A 19,157-nucleotide genomic window follows, 5' to 3' on the forward strand; every position below is an offset into this window, starting at 1 on the left:
CAGCAAAACACCTTCTGCCCGCTCTAGAGCAGCGAGGGACCAGCTGCAGATGTGCTGCTCAGCCTGAAATCCTAAAGCAAAACATTCCAGACAAGCCCTTTCCTCCCCATCACTACTCACGTTCACACCGGTTTGAGCTCACAGCCGCTGGGGAGCAGCCTTAGAGGACTCCAACCTTCCCATACAGCTCAATAAAACTAAATGCCCATTAGCAAGCTGCAAATACTAATACCTAAGACAAGAGACAGAGCATTTTATGATCAAATTTATTTAATTAAATTTCATTGACTGTTTTACTGTAGGTCACACCAGAGACTGCCAAAGCAAACTAAACATTTTACATTCACTACAAGATTCTCTCCAATTTTCACAACTAGTCCAAACCCATGAAGCTGTGGGTCCCTTTCCCTCAGTTTGCGTTACGACTCACATTGATGTCAGTGGGACTCATGTTCCAGCACCAAAGAGAGAACCGAGCCCTTGGGTTCCCAGGTGTGCAGCAGCTCTCCTGGCTGCAAGCACTCTTAAAATCATGTGTGTGTGTGCGCGCATTTCTCTATGAATATTTACAACAGCAACCTCCTGCTGGTACAGAGGACAAATAACCATTTAACTGCTAATCCACAAAGGGGGAAAAAAGCCCGAACCTGCAGCAGGGAGGGCAGGAGGGCGCAGAGACGAGAGACGCACGAGTGCCCAAGCCCAGCAGATGCAGCTGCAGCAGCAGCGCCCGTTGGGGCACATCCACATGGTGCCCCCGGAACCCATCGCTGCCCGCGCTGGAGACGGGGTCGCTGCTCCGGTTAGCACGGCGGGTCCCAGGGACACCCGGGCAGCCGCGAGGTGATGAAGATGGAAGCGTGGGCAGGGCTCGCCCCACCGGGGGTTCTGAGGACGCTGGGAGGAAACCAGGCATTAACAGAACTTTGACTTGTTTCTGATCTAGCAAGCATTTTGATAATACCTATGACATGCTCTGAATATTTCCTTATAAAACGCTCAAGACTTTTTCCCTATTTGAGAGCGATCTATAGGAGGTTTTTATTACACCATCTTTAATGTGTCTACTCCTAACAAATACCAGAGAAATACGTCAGATGCGACAATTTAAACTTTCACCGTATCTGAAAGTATACATCTCTTTTAAAGTGTATTTTCAACATGAAAAGAGCTAAAAATCACAATTATATTCCATTGTGTAACGCGTATGAAATCAAGATCATTTGCGTAGCTTCCAAAGTGAAACTCTGGAAAACAGTGAATTCATTAAGAATTACTTTAGGGAAGGGCTCGTCACCCCCCTTCACCTTCACTGCACGGCCTAAGCTATACTTGAAATACTCCACAAGTATTGTCAGTATCTTTGTCTAAAAGAGCCAGCTTCTGGGAAATTTCAAGTTGTAATTATTTTAGAAATCACAAGCCATTTTTCCTTAATCTTGCCAATTTTAATGAAGAAAAAACATTAGCATTTCAATATACAAAAGTCCAATAAAACATGATTTTTCTTTTAAATCAGTGAATGGGTAAAGTTCGTGTTAAACTTATTCAACAGTAAAAGTCTTCCAATTTCCACTAATAGATTTTTTTTCCTTTCTGTTTTGACTACAGGATAATGACAATCCAGAAATAAATAGCTATAAATACATTCATTGTTCCTATTCCAAAAATAGTCACATAGGGAAGACACAAAACTGAAATTAACTTATTTGAATTTGTTTCTTTACAATGAGATATGGGCAAGTTATAGCAGAGTGACTCAAGACAGGAAAAAAACAAGTAGGGAATAAATTGGTCCAGTATTGACATTCATGAAACATACGCAGTTAATTCATCCTTTAAATGACACTACTCAGTTGATTTTTATTTGTTTCGGGTATACATAATGAAAGCAGTTTCCTTTGAGTCTTTGCCGAGGACAGGTATAGTACCCTGGAGACACTGTAGCAACCCCCTTCAGTATGCATGTGCGTATATATAATTATATACAAATAATCATGCATCCACACACACGTTTGTATAACACTGCATGTGACGGTTAAATCCATCATTCATCATTGGCAGCACTTGTTCCTCTGACTTGGCCTTGATTACGTAACTGCAGAGAAAGAAAATACACAGTTAAGCATTAATAGTTTAGTCAAACAGTAAGTCCCAAATAAGCAGTCTTATTAATCTCCAAGAAAAATAGGGCAGGGCAGTCAAAACGCCACCAGGTCTGAGCAAACCACACCAAAGCAATGCAAGACTCGTTAGGGAATCTTAATTTGGGCGCTGTCCTCGCTGGTGGGCAGCAGCTCCGGGCTCGCAGGAGCCTCTCGCTGGTCAGCAGGACTTTCAAACTGCTTTGGCTGGGGATCCCATCCGAATTAAAACACTCACAGCGGGAAACAGCAGCGTTAAAGTACGGGAACACATACTCAAAAGCTCGCAGCTCTTAGACAACCTGCTTCCCACAGCAACAGTTTTAACACAAATATCGGTGTGGAACTGGATTTCGAGCATGTTAACAGAAGATGACAGTCCACAGCGTCCCTGAACGGCGTGGACTGAGTCCACAGGTCACTTTGCTACTGGGGGTGCGTAGCAGAATGACCCTGCTGACCGTCCCCCCGCGCCCGGGGCGCTCGCAGGCTGCGGAGCCCAGCGCAGCACTGGGGTGACACCAGGTCACACGCTCCGGGTGTCTGTACCAGATCAGCACAAGGAACCGGGAGAAGGTCTCTGCACCCTGGACACCTGGGTCATCTCCAGCTGTTGATCACCACAGGTTATCAAACAGGAGGGAGGCAAGGCCCAGAAGTGTTATCTGGACATATGTCCATTTAGATGATTTCTGCCAGCAATTCCCATCCATCAGAACATAATCCCTTTTCTCCTTTTCCAACCAGCATGACTTACACAGCTTGATATGCCTCAGAACCTACAGAGAACTCCTCTAGACGTCAGCAGCCAAAGTGCCTCGAACGGAACCCTTCTTACGCATCTAAACGTAAAATAAAACTGTGAGCTCCCACGTAAAGAACCTCTCGCGCTGTTGGTTAGTAAGAGAGAAGTAACCATCGACATGACCAGCCGGCGTTTCCCTGGCCAGGCCGGCTCAGCTCCAGCTGAGGGTTTGCAAACAGGGGTACGCAGGGTTTTTTGGTGGGGACCAGCTGGTGGGTGTTTGACGAAGCACAGGTGCTCCTCATCTCCCCGAATCAGACACATAAACCCAGTGAAAGAGAAACAGTGAGAAAAGGATGGGCTGGGACAGAGAAACTCTGGAAGAACACTGGTGAGGATTCAGAGAGTAAGAAAAAAGGAACAAAAGCAGAAATCCTGACTATTAAAAAAAAAAAAAAAATAAGAAAAATCAACTGAACGTGAAGAACAGGACAAAAGAACCAAACTGCACAGAATCTGAAGAGAAAGGTTAGCGCAAGGCAGGGAGAAGAAAGGGTGTTAATGAGAAAGGGAACAGCAACAGAAAGCGATGTGTGTAAGGAAATGTAACGCTGCCAATGGTACTCGGCTTCCTCTCTGCCGTGGTTTGTTTTTAAGCATCACGGAACTGCGCAGCCAACGCTGCCAGCACAGCCGGCTGTTCATCTGCAGGGATGCAAACGTGACGATGTTCTCGTCACATTAAGCACCTTATCGCTCAGTGCTCGCTTCCCAGTGGCCACAAAACAAATGCTTTGTGGTATACTTGGGATTTAATCAAAGTTACTGTTTAGCACAATGGATGATGTAGTTGAATATGAAACTTAAAAACAAATGAATTGGGATAAAATCGGCATTCACATTTTATTTGGCAGTGACATTTTTGCCTTTAGGTTATTGTCCAATAATGCACTTCACCACAAAAACCTCAAAATTGCATCATTTATAGGTGTTTGTAGATACCCCTATTATAACAGTTTAAAAGACTAAAATTTAACAGTAGGTCCCCACTCCTCTCACATTTCACAATATACATAGAAAACCTGTGTTAGTGTAACTAAACACATTTCTCTTGTGAAAAACTGACTTCTTTGGCAAATAATACACTTAAGTTCCTGATGCTAACATCTTACACAACAAGCTATTTGAAATAAATTATTTGCATTGCTTTGCAAAACAAGAAAATACTAAATAAATACATTTGATATTTAAGAAAGAGGGTAAGTGTTATACCCAGAGACAGGTGTTCTGGGTTTTGCTTAAGGTAAGAACTAAAAAGTAGCAAATATTTTGCAAAAAATATCTAAAGGAAGTTACTTACCAGTGAGAAATGCGAAACAGAACTTTGTCTACCAGAAGACAAACATCCACAGAGACACAAAAGGGAAATATCCTCACGCACACAATGTGTCAAGGGCTGCACTCCCTGCACTGCCAGCACCCTCCCCAGAGAAATGGGGTAAGTCCATCTCAGTCCAAATAAAGAACTACAGGTGTGCCAAAGAGAGCACTTCGGACAATAATCCGTTAGAGCAAAGTGGTTACACCCCCAGGAACACCAGAACCTATGCCTAGAGCCACCTAAAGTAGAATTAAAGGAGAAATCCACATCATTTGAGATAACACCTGCATAATCAAAAATATCCAAATGCCAATGAGAGAGCAGAATATCTGCAAGAGGGAGTGAACATCGTTCTTTTCCAAAGCATATTCTGGGAACTGCCCAAGCAGACAAACCCTTTGGCTTATTTGAAGAGAAAGTTTGGTTTTACCAGCTCAGAGCATCTACCTATTGACACACAGAAGAGTGAAGAAAAGCCTCTTCCCAGCCCGGAAAACTTCTCTAGGCCACGCAAGACGGCTCCACACAGCTCATAAAGTCCAAACGTGGAGAGCAAAACAACCGGGGCTGGAGGAGCTGCAGCCAGTTTTGATACTAAAAGAAAAGAAGTGCTGGGCACAACCCAAAAACCGCACTTCAGAACCACTGTCAACAGCAGCTCTAAAGCACCAGGCGATCTGTTCAAAGATGGATGGCAGCTGGAATGAGTTAAACTGGGCAAAAAAGCAAGTTATACCTGAAGATACCTTGTCTTGAGAGCAGGAAGACAAGGGAAGGAAAGTGAAAAGCTGAATGGGTTTGGAGCTTAAAGCAATTGGCAAAAATGGGAAGGAAATAGAATTGCAAATCCAAAGACTGCAAAGAACTTAAAAACGAGCAGGATTTAAAATGAGAAAGACTCACGCCAAAGGTCAGGCTCTGGAAAGCCACTACATCCTGTCTGTGATGGTCCTCTAGTGCTTCAAGAAAAGAGTAGAGGAAGGGCCCTATGGACGAGTTTCCTTCCAGCCATCGTTCCAAAGACAGATGGGGCTCTTAATTTTACTGACTTCCTTTTTGCAAGTGAAATGCCCACTTTTGTGCTAATCAGGATGAGCGGAACCACTGTCGTGTGGCATAGTAAAGCTTGCTTGAAGACGTTTGAAGAGAAAAAGTGATCAGATCTAATGATGATTAGAAATGAAACAAAGCAAGGCGCATGATGGAAAAGCAAGATGACAGCTTTGAATTCTAACTGACAAGTGGTAAAAAGGGACTGAATGGGACTTTATGCAATGGGTATGGTACTGTGTATAAAGAGCTGGCCAAGGGTGGACATTCTGGATTCAGTGACATCAGAAATAGTCATCGTGCAGCCACTTCCAGCTTGACACACCAGAGTGTGCAGAAGCTCGAAGTGCATGGGTCTGCGCAGGAGAATCACTGAAGGAGCTGTAATGTCCATCAGGAATTGCCCAAACACACACAAGGGGTGGACACAACATCGCTTGCGTCAGTTCCCCAACAGATAAACCCACAGCCAGACAGCACATCATCAGCCTCCCGAAAGCATCCTTACCGCCTCCAGCTCCTTCTGGGTTTCATCCTCCATCCTCCTGATGTCTTCCATAGTCAAATCAATCCACTTGTCAATCCAACAGAACAGCTGGCGATGAAAGTTGGTAAATATCCTTTTTTCTTGCTTTAAGAAGATAAACAAACATTAGATAACAGGCTTACATTCTGCCAAAGACCAGTGAAGTGACTGCCGCTGCTCAATTGGAAAAGCTATAATATTTAGGTGCATGCAGTTTCAAACTGCTACAGGTTCAGTCCCCTCACATTCCTGGATCCAATTTTAAAGTAGGGTCACTTCTCACATGCTTTAACACAGGAACAACAACCAAAAAAACCCCACAAATTTAATTATCAAAACAAAGTTTCAAGGAAGTTCAGCAGTTCATGGTATTTGAAAATGCTGAAGAATACTTTTAAAATCTGCCTTGTGCGCCAGCCGTCCCACCTCCCAGCACCACCCCAGCACCGGCAAAGCACTTACCTTTTGTATAAAGTTTTCGACTTTGTTCTGCAGTCCCCACCATTTAAATTTGATAGTCACCAACTTGTAAGCACACATTTTAGGACACTCTTCATCAGTCGCCAGCTCTTTCTGTTTATGGGTAACAGGAAGAAATTTTTAATTTCTTAAAAAATTCACTTCAGTGAAACTTAGTTAATATAATTATTAGAAATTATAATTTGAAGTCATATACTAGAATTATAAATTATATTATTAATTTATCGGAATTATTTTACTATTATTATAAATAAGTATGCAATTTCTGCCCTCTGCTTTAAGACACACACTGCTAGTCTCCATGGAACTCCGAACTTTTTCCTTCTACTGATAAAGCTTTCATAAGGTTGTAATGTCAGTTCTCAGTACCTTCCAGTTTGGCCCCAAAGGTCCTCTCTTTGTCTTAACCGACTGGAATAACGCAGGGTCTTCATCAGCTTTGTAGTCCTGTAATACAAAAAAAACCATCACCTGAGAGTCCGCAAAAAAAACTCTGTGTGTGTGTGTGTGTGTGTGTGTATATATATATGTATATTCCTTCATCTACAAGAGCTTCAGCAGACAGCACATGAGTTACTGTGCCTGCCACCAGCTGCAACCTACTCAGGCCCTCAGGTCCTGCATATTCTGGAGGCTGAATGCAATAGTGTTTCCACCCCCCCAGTCCTTGGGTGGAAAAAAATGACTGATTATGACTGCCTTGTAACAATAACACTGAAACACTGGATAGAAGACAATGGGAAAAGGATCAAGCTACAGGAATGGATAAAGAATGACTGAAGTGAAATATACTCGGCAATTTCTGCCTTTGCAGTGCAACCTCCTTCCTGAAAAAATAATAAGAGCAAAAATATCAACAAAACCCATCAATATCTCCAAGTAGCAGACTGCTCACCCAAAAATCCACCAAAACTTTAATATTAAAAATCGCATTCACTAACAAAACTTGTGGTGTCTCGTACCAGAAGTGCTTCATACCTCTACACTATGGTACATACACCACACAAGGTTATAGAAACGCACCGTAGGATGCAAGTTTTCAAATACGCTGTGATCAGAAAACATGCTACGATAAGAACTTTGCTTGCATACGCAATCTGTGTTTTGGCATTTAAACTCACCTACATACCTGGTGTTTTACGCTGTGGTATCAGGCTGGATGCCACAGGGACACCCGAATCCCCAGGACAGGACATCACCTGCCATCCTACCTCACTGCACAGGGACAGACAAAAAGCAACTCTGCCCTTGCGTTTAGGACCCACATATAAGCACAGCTGGAAACATTGGGAAAAAATGCTATCTACAAGTAAAATGTAGGAGTGAAAACAAAAATTCAAAGAAAACGGATGAGTCATGGTAAAGATTCTGTGCTAAAGACCACAGACAGAAGCTTTGAACCAAGACTCGGTTAACCCAAAGCCTGTTAAGGATAGAAAAAACCCTGCCTAGAATAAAGCCGAGATGGACAAGGGAGCATTGTAGGAGCTCTCTCAATACACAAACCCTACCAGCATGCAAGGAAAGAGGACTGGACTCGAGCCAAAGCACAAATAAACAACAGTTCTTTGCACAGTTCAAGGAAAATATCTGTGCAGCAAGAGCTTAACTCCTGACGGCAACAAGTCCTTCTTAGGAAGAAAAACGGGCGGGTGTTGGAACAAATATTACAGCTGAAAAGCCCTGAAGCCCTCTTGAAAGCTAGACAGGCAAAACATCATTATGTAGCACCATAACAATATAGAGGAGCTAAAAACCTTTCCAAAGAAATACACAAATATAATTTCATAGGCAGTTTCTGCTCAAAATCTCAGTATAATATGCATGAATGCAACAAATCATTATAAAGAATTATTCAGAGAAACTGTGAGCCATGAACAATAAAGTAATAATTGCAACAAACCCAGAATCTGGGCGCTTCTTTACAGTTCTCATTCTTATTTATAAGACTTGCTAAAAGCAATAACAGTACTGCTGATAGCACATAGTTCATTCTATCAGGTAGTATAGAACTCAAAAGCGTATCTACAGGACAGAACAACTTCAAGAAAACTTAGAACCCAAGATAAAAATGACACAAGTCTGATGTCTTATCTGCAGATTCCTGGAAAAAGCTCCCTGAGCACGGAGTGGTGTAAGACTAACCAGGCAGGTGGACACCATGTATGGGGTTTCAACTCAAAACTGCATTAGTTTTGATTTCTCGTTGTACAAAAATAGCTATAAACCTGATTTCAATTTCTTTGTTTCCACTACACTCTACTTTCTTAGAAATTGTTTCCAAAAATGTTGCCTCTTCTGATGTCAACCAAGTGTTCACTTCTGCTTACTCTTTCAAAAGGCTTATTCTCCTGGGAAGTGGTTTTTATATACAAATCACATAAAGCTGAATAGATTGTATGCTGGAGATGATTAAGAGAGGGTGGGGTTAAATTTATATCTAAAGCAAGCCACAGATGTTGGCCAAATTATTTCTACACATACTTAAATGAGCATGAGTTAACATATGCATGCCATTAGTATCTTAAAGAAATTTACTATTTTTATATTTATGCTGATTGTAGTTCCGAAACTAAAGTCACTGCTACACTACAATGGATTAGACAAGTTTTGTTCACTGAACAAAAGGATAAATCTTGAATATATTAAATCTTTTGAAGCTTATGAATGTAGCCCCAATGTACCCAAGACAGTACCTTTCAGTTGGTTTTCCAGGCTAAACTGTGACTGAGAAAATAAATGTACAAATAAAAACTCTCCTTTGGCAACACTGACTATTCCTTTTTCCTAAAAAAATGAGCTCACCAAAACCCCCACCCAGCCACTTAGAATGATAATTCCCAAACAAGCAGCATAGTCACAAAAAAAGTACCATGAAACGCACATGATTTCAGAAACTACCCCACAGAGTGAATGACTGACTGCACTAACGTCCACGAACAAATGAAGAAACTGTAGGAAAAGAATCTCTGGAGAAATAGAACAGGTGGAGAACACCTAATGCTGCACAGGGACACGCACTGCCCAAAACTAGCAGCCTTCCCAAGGCATGAAGTAAGCGTGTGGGGCAGGACGGGCTTGTCACTCTGATGTAGCTGAAAAAAGCCTCGAGTTCCATTACCCAAACTTCATAAAGATATTAGTATAGATGCAAAGTCTCTCATGGAGCCATAAGTGGTAAAGAGAGAGAAAACAAAGGCCAGAAGCTGCAACTTTTTGGAGCAGAAGAGACTGCAAGTGTGGGTCTCAGAGAATTTCTGCTGCCCAACTAACCCCTGCCTGTCCAGGGAAGGGGCGACAAGCGGGTGGAAAGGGTGTCAGCTGCGGACAACTCACTTACCAAAGTCTGCACAGGAGTCTGAGCACAAAGTCAGTCTTTACTTAATGAAGTCAGGACTTTGCAAAACTGAATTTCTGGGAGACGAAATGGAAATGAATCACGTGGTGAAAACGAGTCCCAAGTATTCCTGCGCAATGATGGGCTACACTGTGAGTGGATTAGATGTGCTCACAGGCGTACAGGTGGCTAATAACCGCAACAGGCCAGGTCTGACCACTAAATACATACTGATCTCTCAGAGATATGCATCTCCCAGCTTCTGGTACATCCCAAGTTTCTGATCCTTCCACAAGTATCTGCTGCTGGCAGCTAACAGAATGCTGAGTTAGACAGATCTCTGTCCTGAGCCAAAAAGAAAACTTCATTTATCATCCAGCATCTGCCAGCCTCGGGCACGAAGGGACCCGGCAGCACCGCGGGCAAGCGGCACCACCCAACTGTGCGGGGGCACCGGCACCAGCCGCGCTGGGCACTGAGGGCACGTCCAAGAGAACAAACGCGGCAGACATTCACCTACCAGTTCAGCCCTACAGCCACATGGAATGTTTGAAACAACACGGGGCAGCAAAACGATTCTTCACTGCATTCATTTGGTTTACAGGGAGGTTCTCCAAACATTTCGCCCATGTACACCCACAGATGAGTTGGGTAAAATCCATACCATTTTAGTTTATTCGCAATCAACACAAAGCATCGATGGAACCAACTGCAAGCTGCATCCACATCCCAGCAGCAGAGCGTGTACTTACTCCTGGTTCTACTTGAGTTCTATCTGCAATGTCAATATGGACAATTTCAACACTCTTCCATGTGTTTGGATCTAAATTGTGCACCTGCAAAAAGAGAAAAAGGAATGATTTCCATGCTGGCACCTGACACAGTGGTGCACCTCAAGCAGTATGTATGCATGCCATGGATTTTTTTCTGGACTTCATCTAGGCAGTGTTCTCAAACCCCATCTTTTCTTCCTCTGCCTTTCTAAAAGGGAACAACCTCCACAGTTACAGTTTGGTTCACTCACTAACCAATTTTAAACCAGCACAGTGTCTTCACTTCTTGTACATTCAAGAAAACTGGATTTAAGATTAAACCGTATTCTGCTGTCACATTTGTTAGCACTAATGAAATCAAGCTCTAATTAGAAACATCACCCATTCAGTAATCTGCACAAGCTTTTTGATCTAGCAAGAAGCCGCACGAATGCCAAAGCGCAAATACGGCAGCTTTCAATTATCTGCCTAAATCTAGTAGGTTCCCCAAATCATAGGGCTGCCTTTAGTATGGACCAGATGAAGTGTGTGCAGCACGAAGGTACAAAGGTCTGACGATGTAACCAGCTGTGCGTTGTTCAGCATCCCTAAACCGACACGGCAAGCGGGGCTCTCCAAGAAATACCCTCCTCTGCAGCACAGCCCGTGCTGCACTTCATCCAGGCACTGAAAATACACTGACAACTGCTCCTTTGCGGATAGGTTATAAATATGTTTGTCACTATAGATAAATGTCCTGAAGAGACCGGTGAACCAAATCGACTCTCTAGGGAGGAAAATGAGAGTATTGCCAGCCTGGAAAATTTACAGAAGCAGCTTCAATACATAACTCTACAGATAAACTCCAAAAGCTCCGTGAATCCTGTTTTCAAACAAACTTGTCAGCCTAAGTAGCACTAGCATGTCTACAGTAAGAGAACATGAAATTAAAAAGAACTTACTGAAAATCCATTGAAATATTTCAGTGAGAATCAAGCATCTGCATTGACCTCAATATAAAAAAACCCAACCTCTTCTTGTTCTTGTATCACATTAGGTGAGACAGCTTGACCACCTCCAAGGGATTTGAATAATGCTTTTCTTGTTTTACATTAATCACCGCTAGGGCTTTGACTTTATGCAGTAATTCTCCACCATTAGCACATATAGAACACTTTATCTGGATGACTCTGTATTGAAAGTATTACTAGTGCTTGGCATCTAAATCCCAACTCACGTTCTCTGATGTCCCCAAATCCGGTTTATGCCAGGTCTCAATTTTTATGAAGAAATCATCTTTCATGTATTCATTCTGTAAGAATTAAAATAACAAGTCATGAGTCTGATTAAACCTCTCTGCCTAAACTTTAAATAAATGGTAGTTACATATAATCCACTACAAAGACTTGATTAGTGACAGATTTTATTTAAATTATAAAAACTAGCCCACTTACCTACACATAGATATAGGTACAATGAGATAACTAGTATCAAAATCTTAAGTATCAGCTACAGCAGTAAGCACTAAATTAAAACCAGTTGTGTTTGAGAAATTCAACTCTAACTCTGTGCACGCAAATAGAAATAATACTGTCATTTACCATCCCTCTTCCTCAACCCTGAAATTCTTTACCTCTATGTTAAAGCAATTTTCAAATAATTAATAAGGCATAAAAGAAGATGCAAAAAAATGAAATAGTTTCTCTGACAAATTACGGTTCTTTCTAATTATAGCCACGTTCAGACAAAGTAACACAGAGCTCTATGCCAGCAACCCTGGCAAGACACATAAAAAAGGCTGGAGCAAGCTTGCTAGAGTCAGAGTCAATTGTAGCAGTAATAACAGATAATATACATTTCCAAAAAAAACAACATAGGATGGGTAGTAATTCAAATACTCACCGTCACAACTGGTCATTGGAAACACATGCAACGAAAACAAAAAGGAAACACAAATCATTGTTAGATACAATAGTTTCTGCAAAGTCCCACACATCACAGTTGCTGCACAGCACAAGAAACGTTCAACATGAGTGTGACAGTATTTGTGTGCAGCAAGTCAGCGCTCAGCACACCGACCTGCCAGCCTGAGCCTGAGAGTCTGTGATACGATAGTTCAAACGGATCAGCAGCAACACAAAGAGCCTACTCTTGGAATGCATGGAATCAAAAGCAATAAAATAAAGCGGCCACCTATTCTAGCAGACTATGAAGAACTAAATTCTTTTCAAACTTGCTCTGTTCTAGACCTGAAGAGAAATCACCTCTTCAGCTTATCCCAGAGACACCCAGACTGCAGGAACCAGTAACTGGTGTGTTGAGGTTGCTCTGCAGAAACTCTCCTTTTCAGAAGAGATGACATTAAAATTTGAAATATATTTTCCACTTGATGGCACTCTCTTTCCTCCTAAACCATTTAAGACTATCCCTTGACTGCACACTGACAGCGAAACACACAACAGGTGACCTACTTGTTCTGCAGTAGGGATACGCGTTCCAGGCCTTCTCGTGGAACACCAGGGAGCCTTCTGGAGCGATCATCCTTACAAACCCTGGAACTTTACTGGGGAAAAACAAACATCCACGACAGTTTTTAAATATTTGCCAGCTGAAATTCCTCATTGATTTCACCCACTCTAATAAGAAAGGCACATTCTACCTAAGCGCTTTAAAGGTACCCACTGTTAAATATGCAGGAAATCCAACAATGTTACTGATCACGTGATAATTAAGAAAACAATGGGGCAGGTAATTGAGCTAATTGAGAGTGAGCCATAATATTGGAAGCATTATGATGACAATGAAAACTGCACTTGCTTTTCAAGAACAGCAACGCCAACTGCTGAGGGAAGGCACCACTCAAGAGGTGTCACCTCCAAAGCCTCCAGCACCACCGCAGGCTCCTCAGCAAGTGACCTGGAGCTCAGCTGTGCCACCAGCCCCCCCAGCTGTACTGGACCCTGCAGCTCCCCCCGGGCAGCACAATCACCATCACACCCTGGCCAGCAGAGTGGCCGGGGCTGCTGCCAAAAATTGGACGTTTGGGAAAAACATAACAAAATCTGACGCAAGAGCAATTTGGTATTTTCTAGATTACTTGAGGCTGGAGCCCTGAAGTAGGAGACTTTAAACACACCACATGTATGCATGTGCGTAAGGGACAGAGTTCAATCTCTGTAGGCGCTCCATCCTCAATTTCTGTTCCTGTTCTCTTTTCTTTTAGATTCAGGAAAAAAAAAAAGCCATCTGATGATGCCTTTTTTACACTGCAGGAACCTCATGTCCCACTCATCTGGGACTTCTCTTTTTCTGGAGAAAGCAAACACAATTCTTTCAGCTCTTGCACGCAAGCCACGCTGCCCACGCTTGTCTCCACTCTAGTTTCGCTCTAGTTTGTCCACACCTGAAAGTGCAATGCCCGAAGCCAACCCACAGGAACTGGGGGCACCAACCCCACACAACGCAGCCCCAAGCCACGTTTGCCCTCACACCTCCTGCCACGCGGCTGCGACGCTCAACGTGAGGGTGACACTCAACAGCACTGCTCTACAGCATTTATTTCCCCCATTGTCTTTGTGCCCCCAACTGTAAATGTATTCAGCTCTCCCACTTTAAAAATCTTTCTCCAATTACAAACATGTGGAATACTAAGCCTCACAACTTGCCACACATCACAAATCCCAGCAATACGGCTGCTCGTGTGTTGTTGCAGCCCCCGGAGTAACACCCACTGCTAATCCCTGGAGGTTCAGACCCCATTTGTATCAGTTTTCCAAATAACCCCGGGTTTACCTGCTCTGAAATGAATGCTGCCTTCAAAAAATATTCTTTACCTTACTCATTCTCTCGCAGAAAAACATCACCCTACCACACCATAAGAACTTACAGAGTGTTTTTAAAGAGCACTCAGGCAATCAGAACTCCTTCTTAAACACCAGATCACATAAAACCATTTCTCCTTCATAATGTAATAACTATCCTCCTTTCCTCTGTCCTTCTGTATCAACATTCCTGTCTTTTGACTATCCTACAAAGTATCTGTGGTACCAAGCCCATCATTTCAGCTATATACAAAGAATTCAAGTTACTCCTACTTAGAGATGCATTTGCCTATTCACAGATGGGACATTTTCCACTGTTCTCCATTACTCTATCCCACATTATTTAAAATCCACTGTATTTCACATGTTTTCCCACCCACTAGAGTATTCATGCACAACTCAGCAAATTACAGAGTGGTACAAAACCACAAGCACCCCAGAACAGCAAACAATGGAAGGCTGCCCCCACTTTTAAACATTCCTCACTCGATAGCAACTGACCATAATATGTGTTGGTTCCTCTCACCTCTTTAAATGGTAGATTTTGTGAGTATATTGTCCCTTCTCGCCATCCTTCTCATAAGGCTCATTTTTTAAGACTTGAATTCCTTCACCACCTCCTGTTTCATTTTTGCTAGCTTCTGCCACAGAGTAAAGTTGCCCGACTTGATACTGAAAAGTTAAGAGAAGTAAATTTCAGTATTAAAGATAGTGAAAACTTTTAATGCATTACAAATTTAGCTGTTCCCAGTGAAAATTTGGTAATGCAAACAAAATTATCAGGAAAGTAAAATATACCATATAAAAATATTTAAGAAAGTTTGACAATCTGCTGGTAAAATTTATCTTTAGTTCACAAACAACAGGTCTATAACCAGATTGTTTCATATTAATGCAACACTTGGGTACAGCATAACAAATATGCTGTTCTTCATTTTTCTCATCCTCAAAGCACGGTATGTATGTACGTTGTTCTTAATTGTATAAAAGAAATAGAATTTTTAGTTTACAGATTTTCAAATGACTGATTTCCAGCTCTGAGGCTGCCAAATTAATACCTGATTCCACCCTCACTGGACCCATCAAATGCAAACTGCAGAAGGAAGAAAGCATGGCATTTTCCCTTAGATGTATGTTCAGACATCTCTCGTGACTTTAATTTCAATTTAAACTGCCAGCTTCAGCTCTTGGAAGATGATTCCTGCCTTCACCTTTAGGGAAAGGTTTGGAGTCACCCAGTACTTTGATCAGCAGCAAAACTGCTGCAGCACAGAACTGCACAGTTATTTTCAGGCTTGTAAGCCAGAGTGGCTGAGACACAACTAAAGGTTCTTTCCCTGCAGGCATTTGCCTCCTTGGAAACTCGCTGGTGTGCAGGAGGCGATTCTGCCTGCGTGGGGGTTACACATGTGATAACACATGGATCCCAATGAGACACCAACACCTTCCCACCCAGCGCCCCAAAACACGAGCGGGTAGGGTCAGGACATACCTCTTGCACGGAGCAAGGTAAAACCACTCGGCTGAAAAAGAGCAAATTCAACAAAATGAATAATTAGGCTTCATCTGCAGATAAGAGACATAAACTGTAACAAAGACATCCAAGAAGTGTCAAAATGAGCTAATTCAAGCGTTCTTTTCAGAAATACGCTGCGACAGTAAGGCTGTGTGGATATAATGCAACAAACTCAAGCAAAATTCAATGACAGATATGTTACAAAAGGCAAAAAAAGAGTTGAGGACATTAGAATCTGCAGAGAGGAGCCAGGAAATCTAGTATCTACTCACAGGTCAGCCACAACCCTCTATTGTGTTGAATTCATTTAAACTTTGATGCGTGAGCTTTTTTCATGTGTTACACAGTAAGCAGTCCCATCTGTACAATTTAGAATGACAAAGGTGCGGGCCCTCAGAGCCTGCACGTGAATTTTGGCAATTACAGCAGTTATGAATCATTTAAAAAGCCACCAGTGCCCATGTCTCATTCGGGTGGCAGAGGCCGGCGTGCCTCAGATGCGCAGTGTCGCTCTAACACAACACTGGACAGTTCACAGCAGCGTTCGGGGATGCCGAAGTTTATTTTTTACAGCAATACTGCACTGTGCAGGCAGCATTTTGCAGTTTCACCTAACACAATAAAATGGACAAAGACAACACAAGTCATTATTGCTGCAAAACATCATCATAAGCGAACTGCACTGTTCGCAGGGCTTTTAAGCGATGTTACCTCCAAACACAGCATAGCCCAAGGGCAGTCGCAATAAAATTCCCATAAGGAGTTCTATTATATCTATCACCTGTCTGGGCATTAGCAGACGCTGACTCAATACTTAGTCAGGACACATTTGTGCCTCACGAGGCAGTACAGGAAATTTTGGGGCAACTTCAGCCTTAGTCTTCAACAGGACAATATGTAAAATACGAGTGTCATCAGGAAAGTACAGCAAATAGGCACAAGGAAAGGTGAGGAAATAGAGAGCTGTAAGGTACAGGGGTTTTTTAAACTTAAGAATGATGACAAACAACACAATAATTAAAAAAGAGCCCAATATAATGGAAATCTGATGAGAACTCACAAATAAGTACAGCCCACCATCTCTTGTGGGAGCTACGAGACAGACAGACAGACAGACAGACAGCACAGGCTGTCGCTCACACGCAAGAGCGGGACCCTCGGTTCTGCCCCTGTGTGCGGGGACAGCGGCAGCTCAGCCCTGCCAGACGGAGTTCAGGGAAACCTCTGAAGTGTCCTCGGGTGCCTCTCAGGAACCCAACAAACACATTGCCACCGTCTATTATTTTGAAGCTACGCATCAGCTTTAAAGCCAGAGGGAAGGCTCCACGTTACCGGCTGCAAAGGGGCGGGAGGGGGGAACAAACCGGCTGGAGCCCTGAGGGCAAAGATCTGCCCAGGACAGACCCGCGGAGCGATGGAGCCCGACACGGCCCCGGGCAGCCGCGCTGCTCCCCGGCAGAACCGGCACCGACCCCGAGCACCGGGACACGCGGGCAGCGCCGCCGGGCGGGACAGCGGCCCCGGGGGGTCCAGGACACCCTGGGACACCCGCGGTGCCGGACGCGACTCGCCCCGGGCCGGGGCTGAGACCGCCCACCGGGCCGGACACGGGCGGCAACTCGGGGCCGCAGCGGCGGCGAAGCGCGAAGCAGCCCCGGGCCCGCAGCGCTCCGGCCGCCCCGGCCGCTCCCCGAGCCCCGCGGCGGCGGCCCGGGCGGATGGGGGCGGCGCTCCGGGGCGCGCCCGCCGGACACCGCGGCCCCTCGAGGCCCCGCGCCGGGGCCCGCCCGCGCGCAGGGAGCGGCCGAGGCGGCGGCCCGGGCGCTGCGAGCCCCGCGCAGCGGAGCGGGGGATGCGCGGCGGCGCGGGCCGGAGCCGCTGGGCCCGGCGGGGCGGGGGCGGCGGGAGCGCGGACTCACAATTCCTTGATCAGCACCATCGTCCCGAGCCGCTCTGCGCACGCGCGGCCGGCGCCGCCTGCCCATGCTGCACCGCGCGCTTCCGGGGGAAGCCCCGCCCCCCGCGGGCCGGCGCGCCCAATCCCGCCGCGCCGTGCGTCCCCGAGCCCGCTCCTGACCCGGGCGCACCCGGCACGCTGCGCGATGCGCCTGCGCCGGCCGCCACCAATCCGAGGGCGCGCAGCTGCCGCAGGCGCCCCGCCTCGCCCGTGGACAGCCAATCAGGGCGCGCCGCCCAGCCCGGCTCCGTCCCGGTGCCGCCCTCGCCTCGCGCGTCGGCGCGGTGACGTCATCGTTGGGTAACGTCAGCGCCGGGCGCTCCCCGCGGCGCTGGCGCCCCCTGCGGGCCGGGGCGGGGCCGCCAACCGCCGCCCGCCCTCCCCGTTCCCCGGCGCTCCCGCTGCGGGAAAAACCGCGTTACCGAGGTTCCCGACCCGTTCGCGTGTGCCGGGCGGCGCTGCGGGACGGAGTCACCGAGCAGAGCTTCCTGCAGCCGGAGCCCCCTCGGACCCAGCGGCAAATAAAATCACTTCATTGCAGCGATGGGGCGAACGAGCGCTCGGCGGCACCGGGAGCCGGTTCCAGCGTCCGCCGGTCGCTAGTGGCTATTCGGCTTTACCGTGTTCCCAGTGTGATTAACGATGCCCTGAGAACAAAGCAGCTGGGTAGCGTTTCCACTTAATGCCATAATTCAGGTAAAACTACAGGATTTACTTAAAATAATGGATTCCAACTGAATTTATTTCTAGTTTCTGAGCCTGAGCTTTAGTTTTTCAGGTTTTTCTCCATAGCCATGCAGACCAACCACTTCTGCATTACCGTATGAAATTCTCACACCCATCAGAGACTTCGTACCCCGGACAGAAAAACCAACCCCACATTTCCAGACCCGACACAGGGTGAAACTGGTGAAACTTGGCGGTTCGGCACCGCGGGGGGGACTCGATTCCGCCTCAAAAACCAGGAACAGCTCTGGCTGTGGAACCATTCGCGGCATCTACACTCGCAGAGGTTTTTGTTGTGAATAAGCTGCCCTGTTGCTAACAAGGTGCATTTTAAATGGACATTTGTGTCAACTCTCAACCCCTAGGAAGCTGACCTGCACAACTTTAATTTATAGGTAGCTACTGCATTTTAATTCCTCCGTGGGGTAATTGCTGGTCTCCAAAACTGGCTGAGGCAGATTTTTGGACCCTGATGAGCTGCTGTCTCCTGTTTGAGCATCATTCTCAGCACACCGCCCATGTTCCCCTGCTTGTTTTGCATCTTTCTCCCCAAAGCCAGCGCTGACCCGACCCCCAGGCCCACCCCTGGCCCCCCTTCCCCACGTTCTGTTTGCCGGGAGCAAGAGCTAATGATGCATTTACACATCAGCTCCACTACAGGACAGCAGAAATTCACAGACAGGAAAATTAGATGTTGCCAAACGACCCTCCCACAGATAAAT

At 45.3% G+C, this 19,157-nt stretch overlaps 1 protein-coding gene across 1 annotated transcript; it reads right to left on the reverse strand.

The window, feature by feature from the left end:
- Positions 1-1,426: 1,426 nt before the first annotated feature.
- On the reverse strand, positions 1,427-17,779 carry PITPNB (phosphatidylinositol transfer protein beta). The gene is made up of 10 exons (XM_082066093.1): positions 17,672-17,779; positions 15,729-15,759; positions 14,763-14,908; positions 12,855-12,978; positions 11,653-11,727; positions 10,416-10,499; positions 6,696-6,773; positions 6,309-6,419; positions 5,829-5,951; positions 1,427-2,098 (listed from the first exon to the last, which is right to left on the reverse strand). The coding sequence occupies exons 1-10, from the start codon at positions 17,689-17,691 to the stop codon at positions 2,048-2,050; spliced, it is 843 nt and encodes a 280-aa protein (XP_081922219.1). The 5' UTR covers positions 17,692-17,779; the 3' UTR covers positions 1,427-2,047.
- Positions 17,780-19,157: the final 1,378 nt, after the last annotated feature.

Source organism: Streptopelia decaocto (genome assembly GCF_964273445.1).
Source record: "Streptopelia decaocto genome assembly, chromosome: 15".
Classification (NCBI taxonomy): Eukaryota; Metazoa; Chordata; class Aves; order Columbiformes; family Columbidae; genus Streptopelia; species Streptopelia decaocto.

Coding starts and splice junctions, on each gene's coding strand:
- PITPNB (XM_082066093.1), bottom strand. CDS start 17,691: ATGGTGCTGATCAAGGAATT. Junction 12,979..14,762: donor AAAATCTACCATTTAAAGAG/GTGAGAGGAACC, acceptor GTTTTTCCCCAG/TAAAGTTCCAGGGTTTGTAA. Junction 6,774..10,415: donor GAACTCAAGTAGAACCAGGA/GTAAGTACACGC, acceptor TTTGTATTACAG/GACTACAAAGCTGATGAAGA.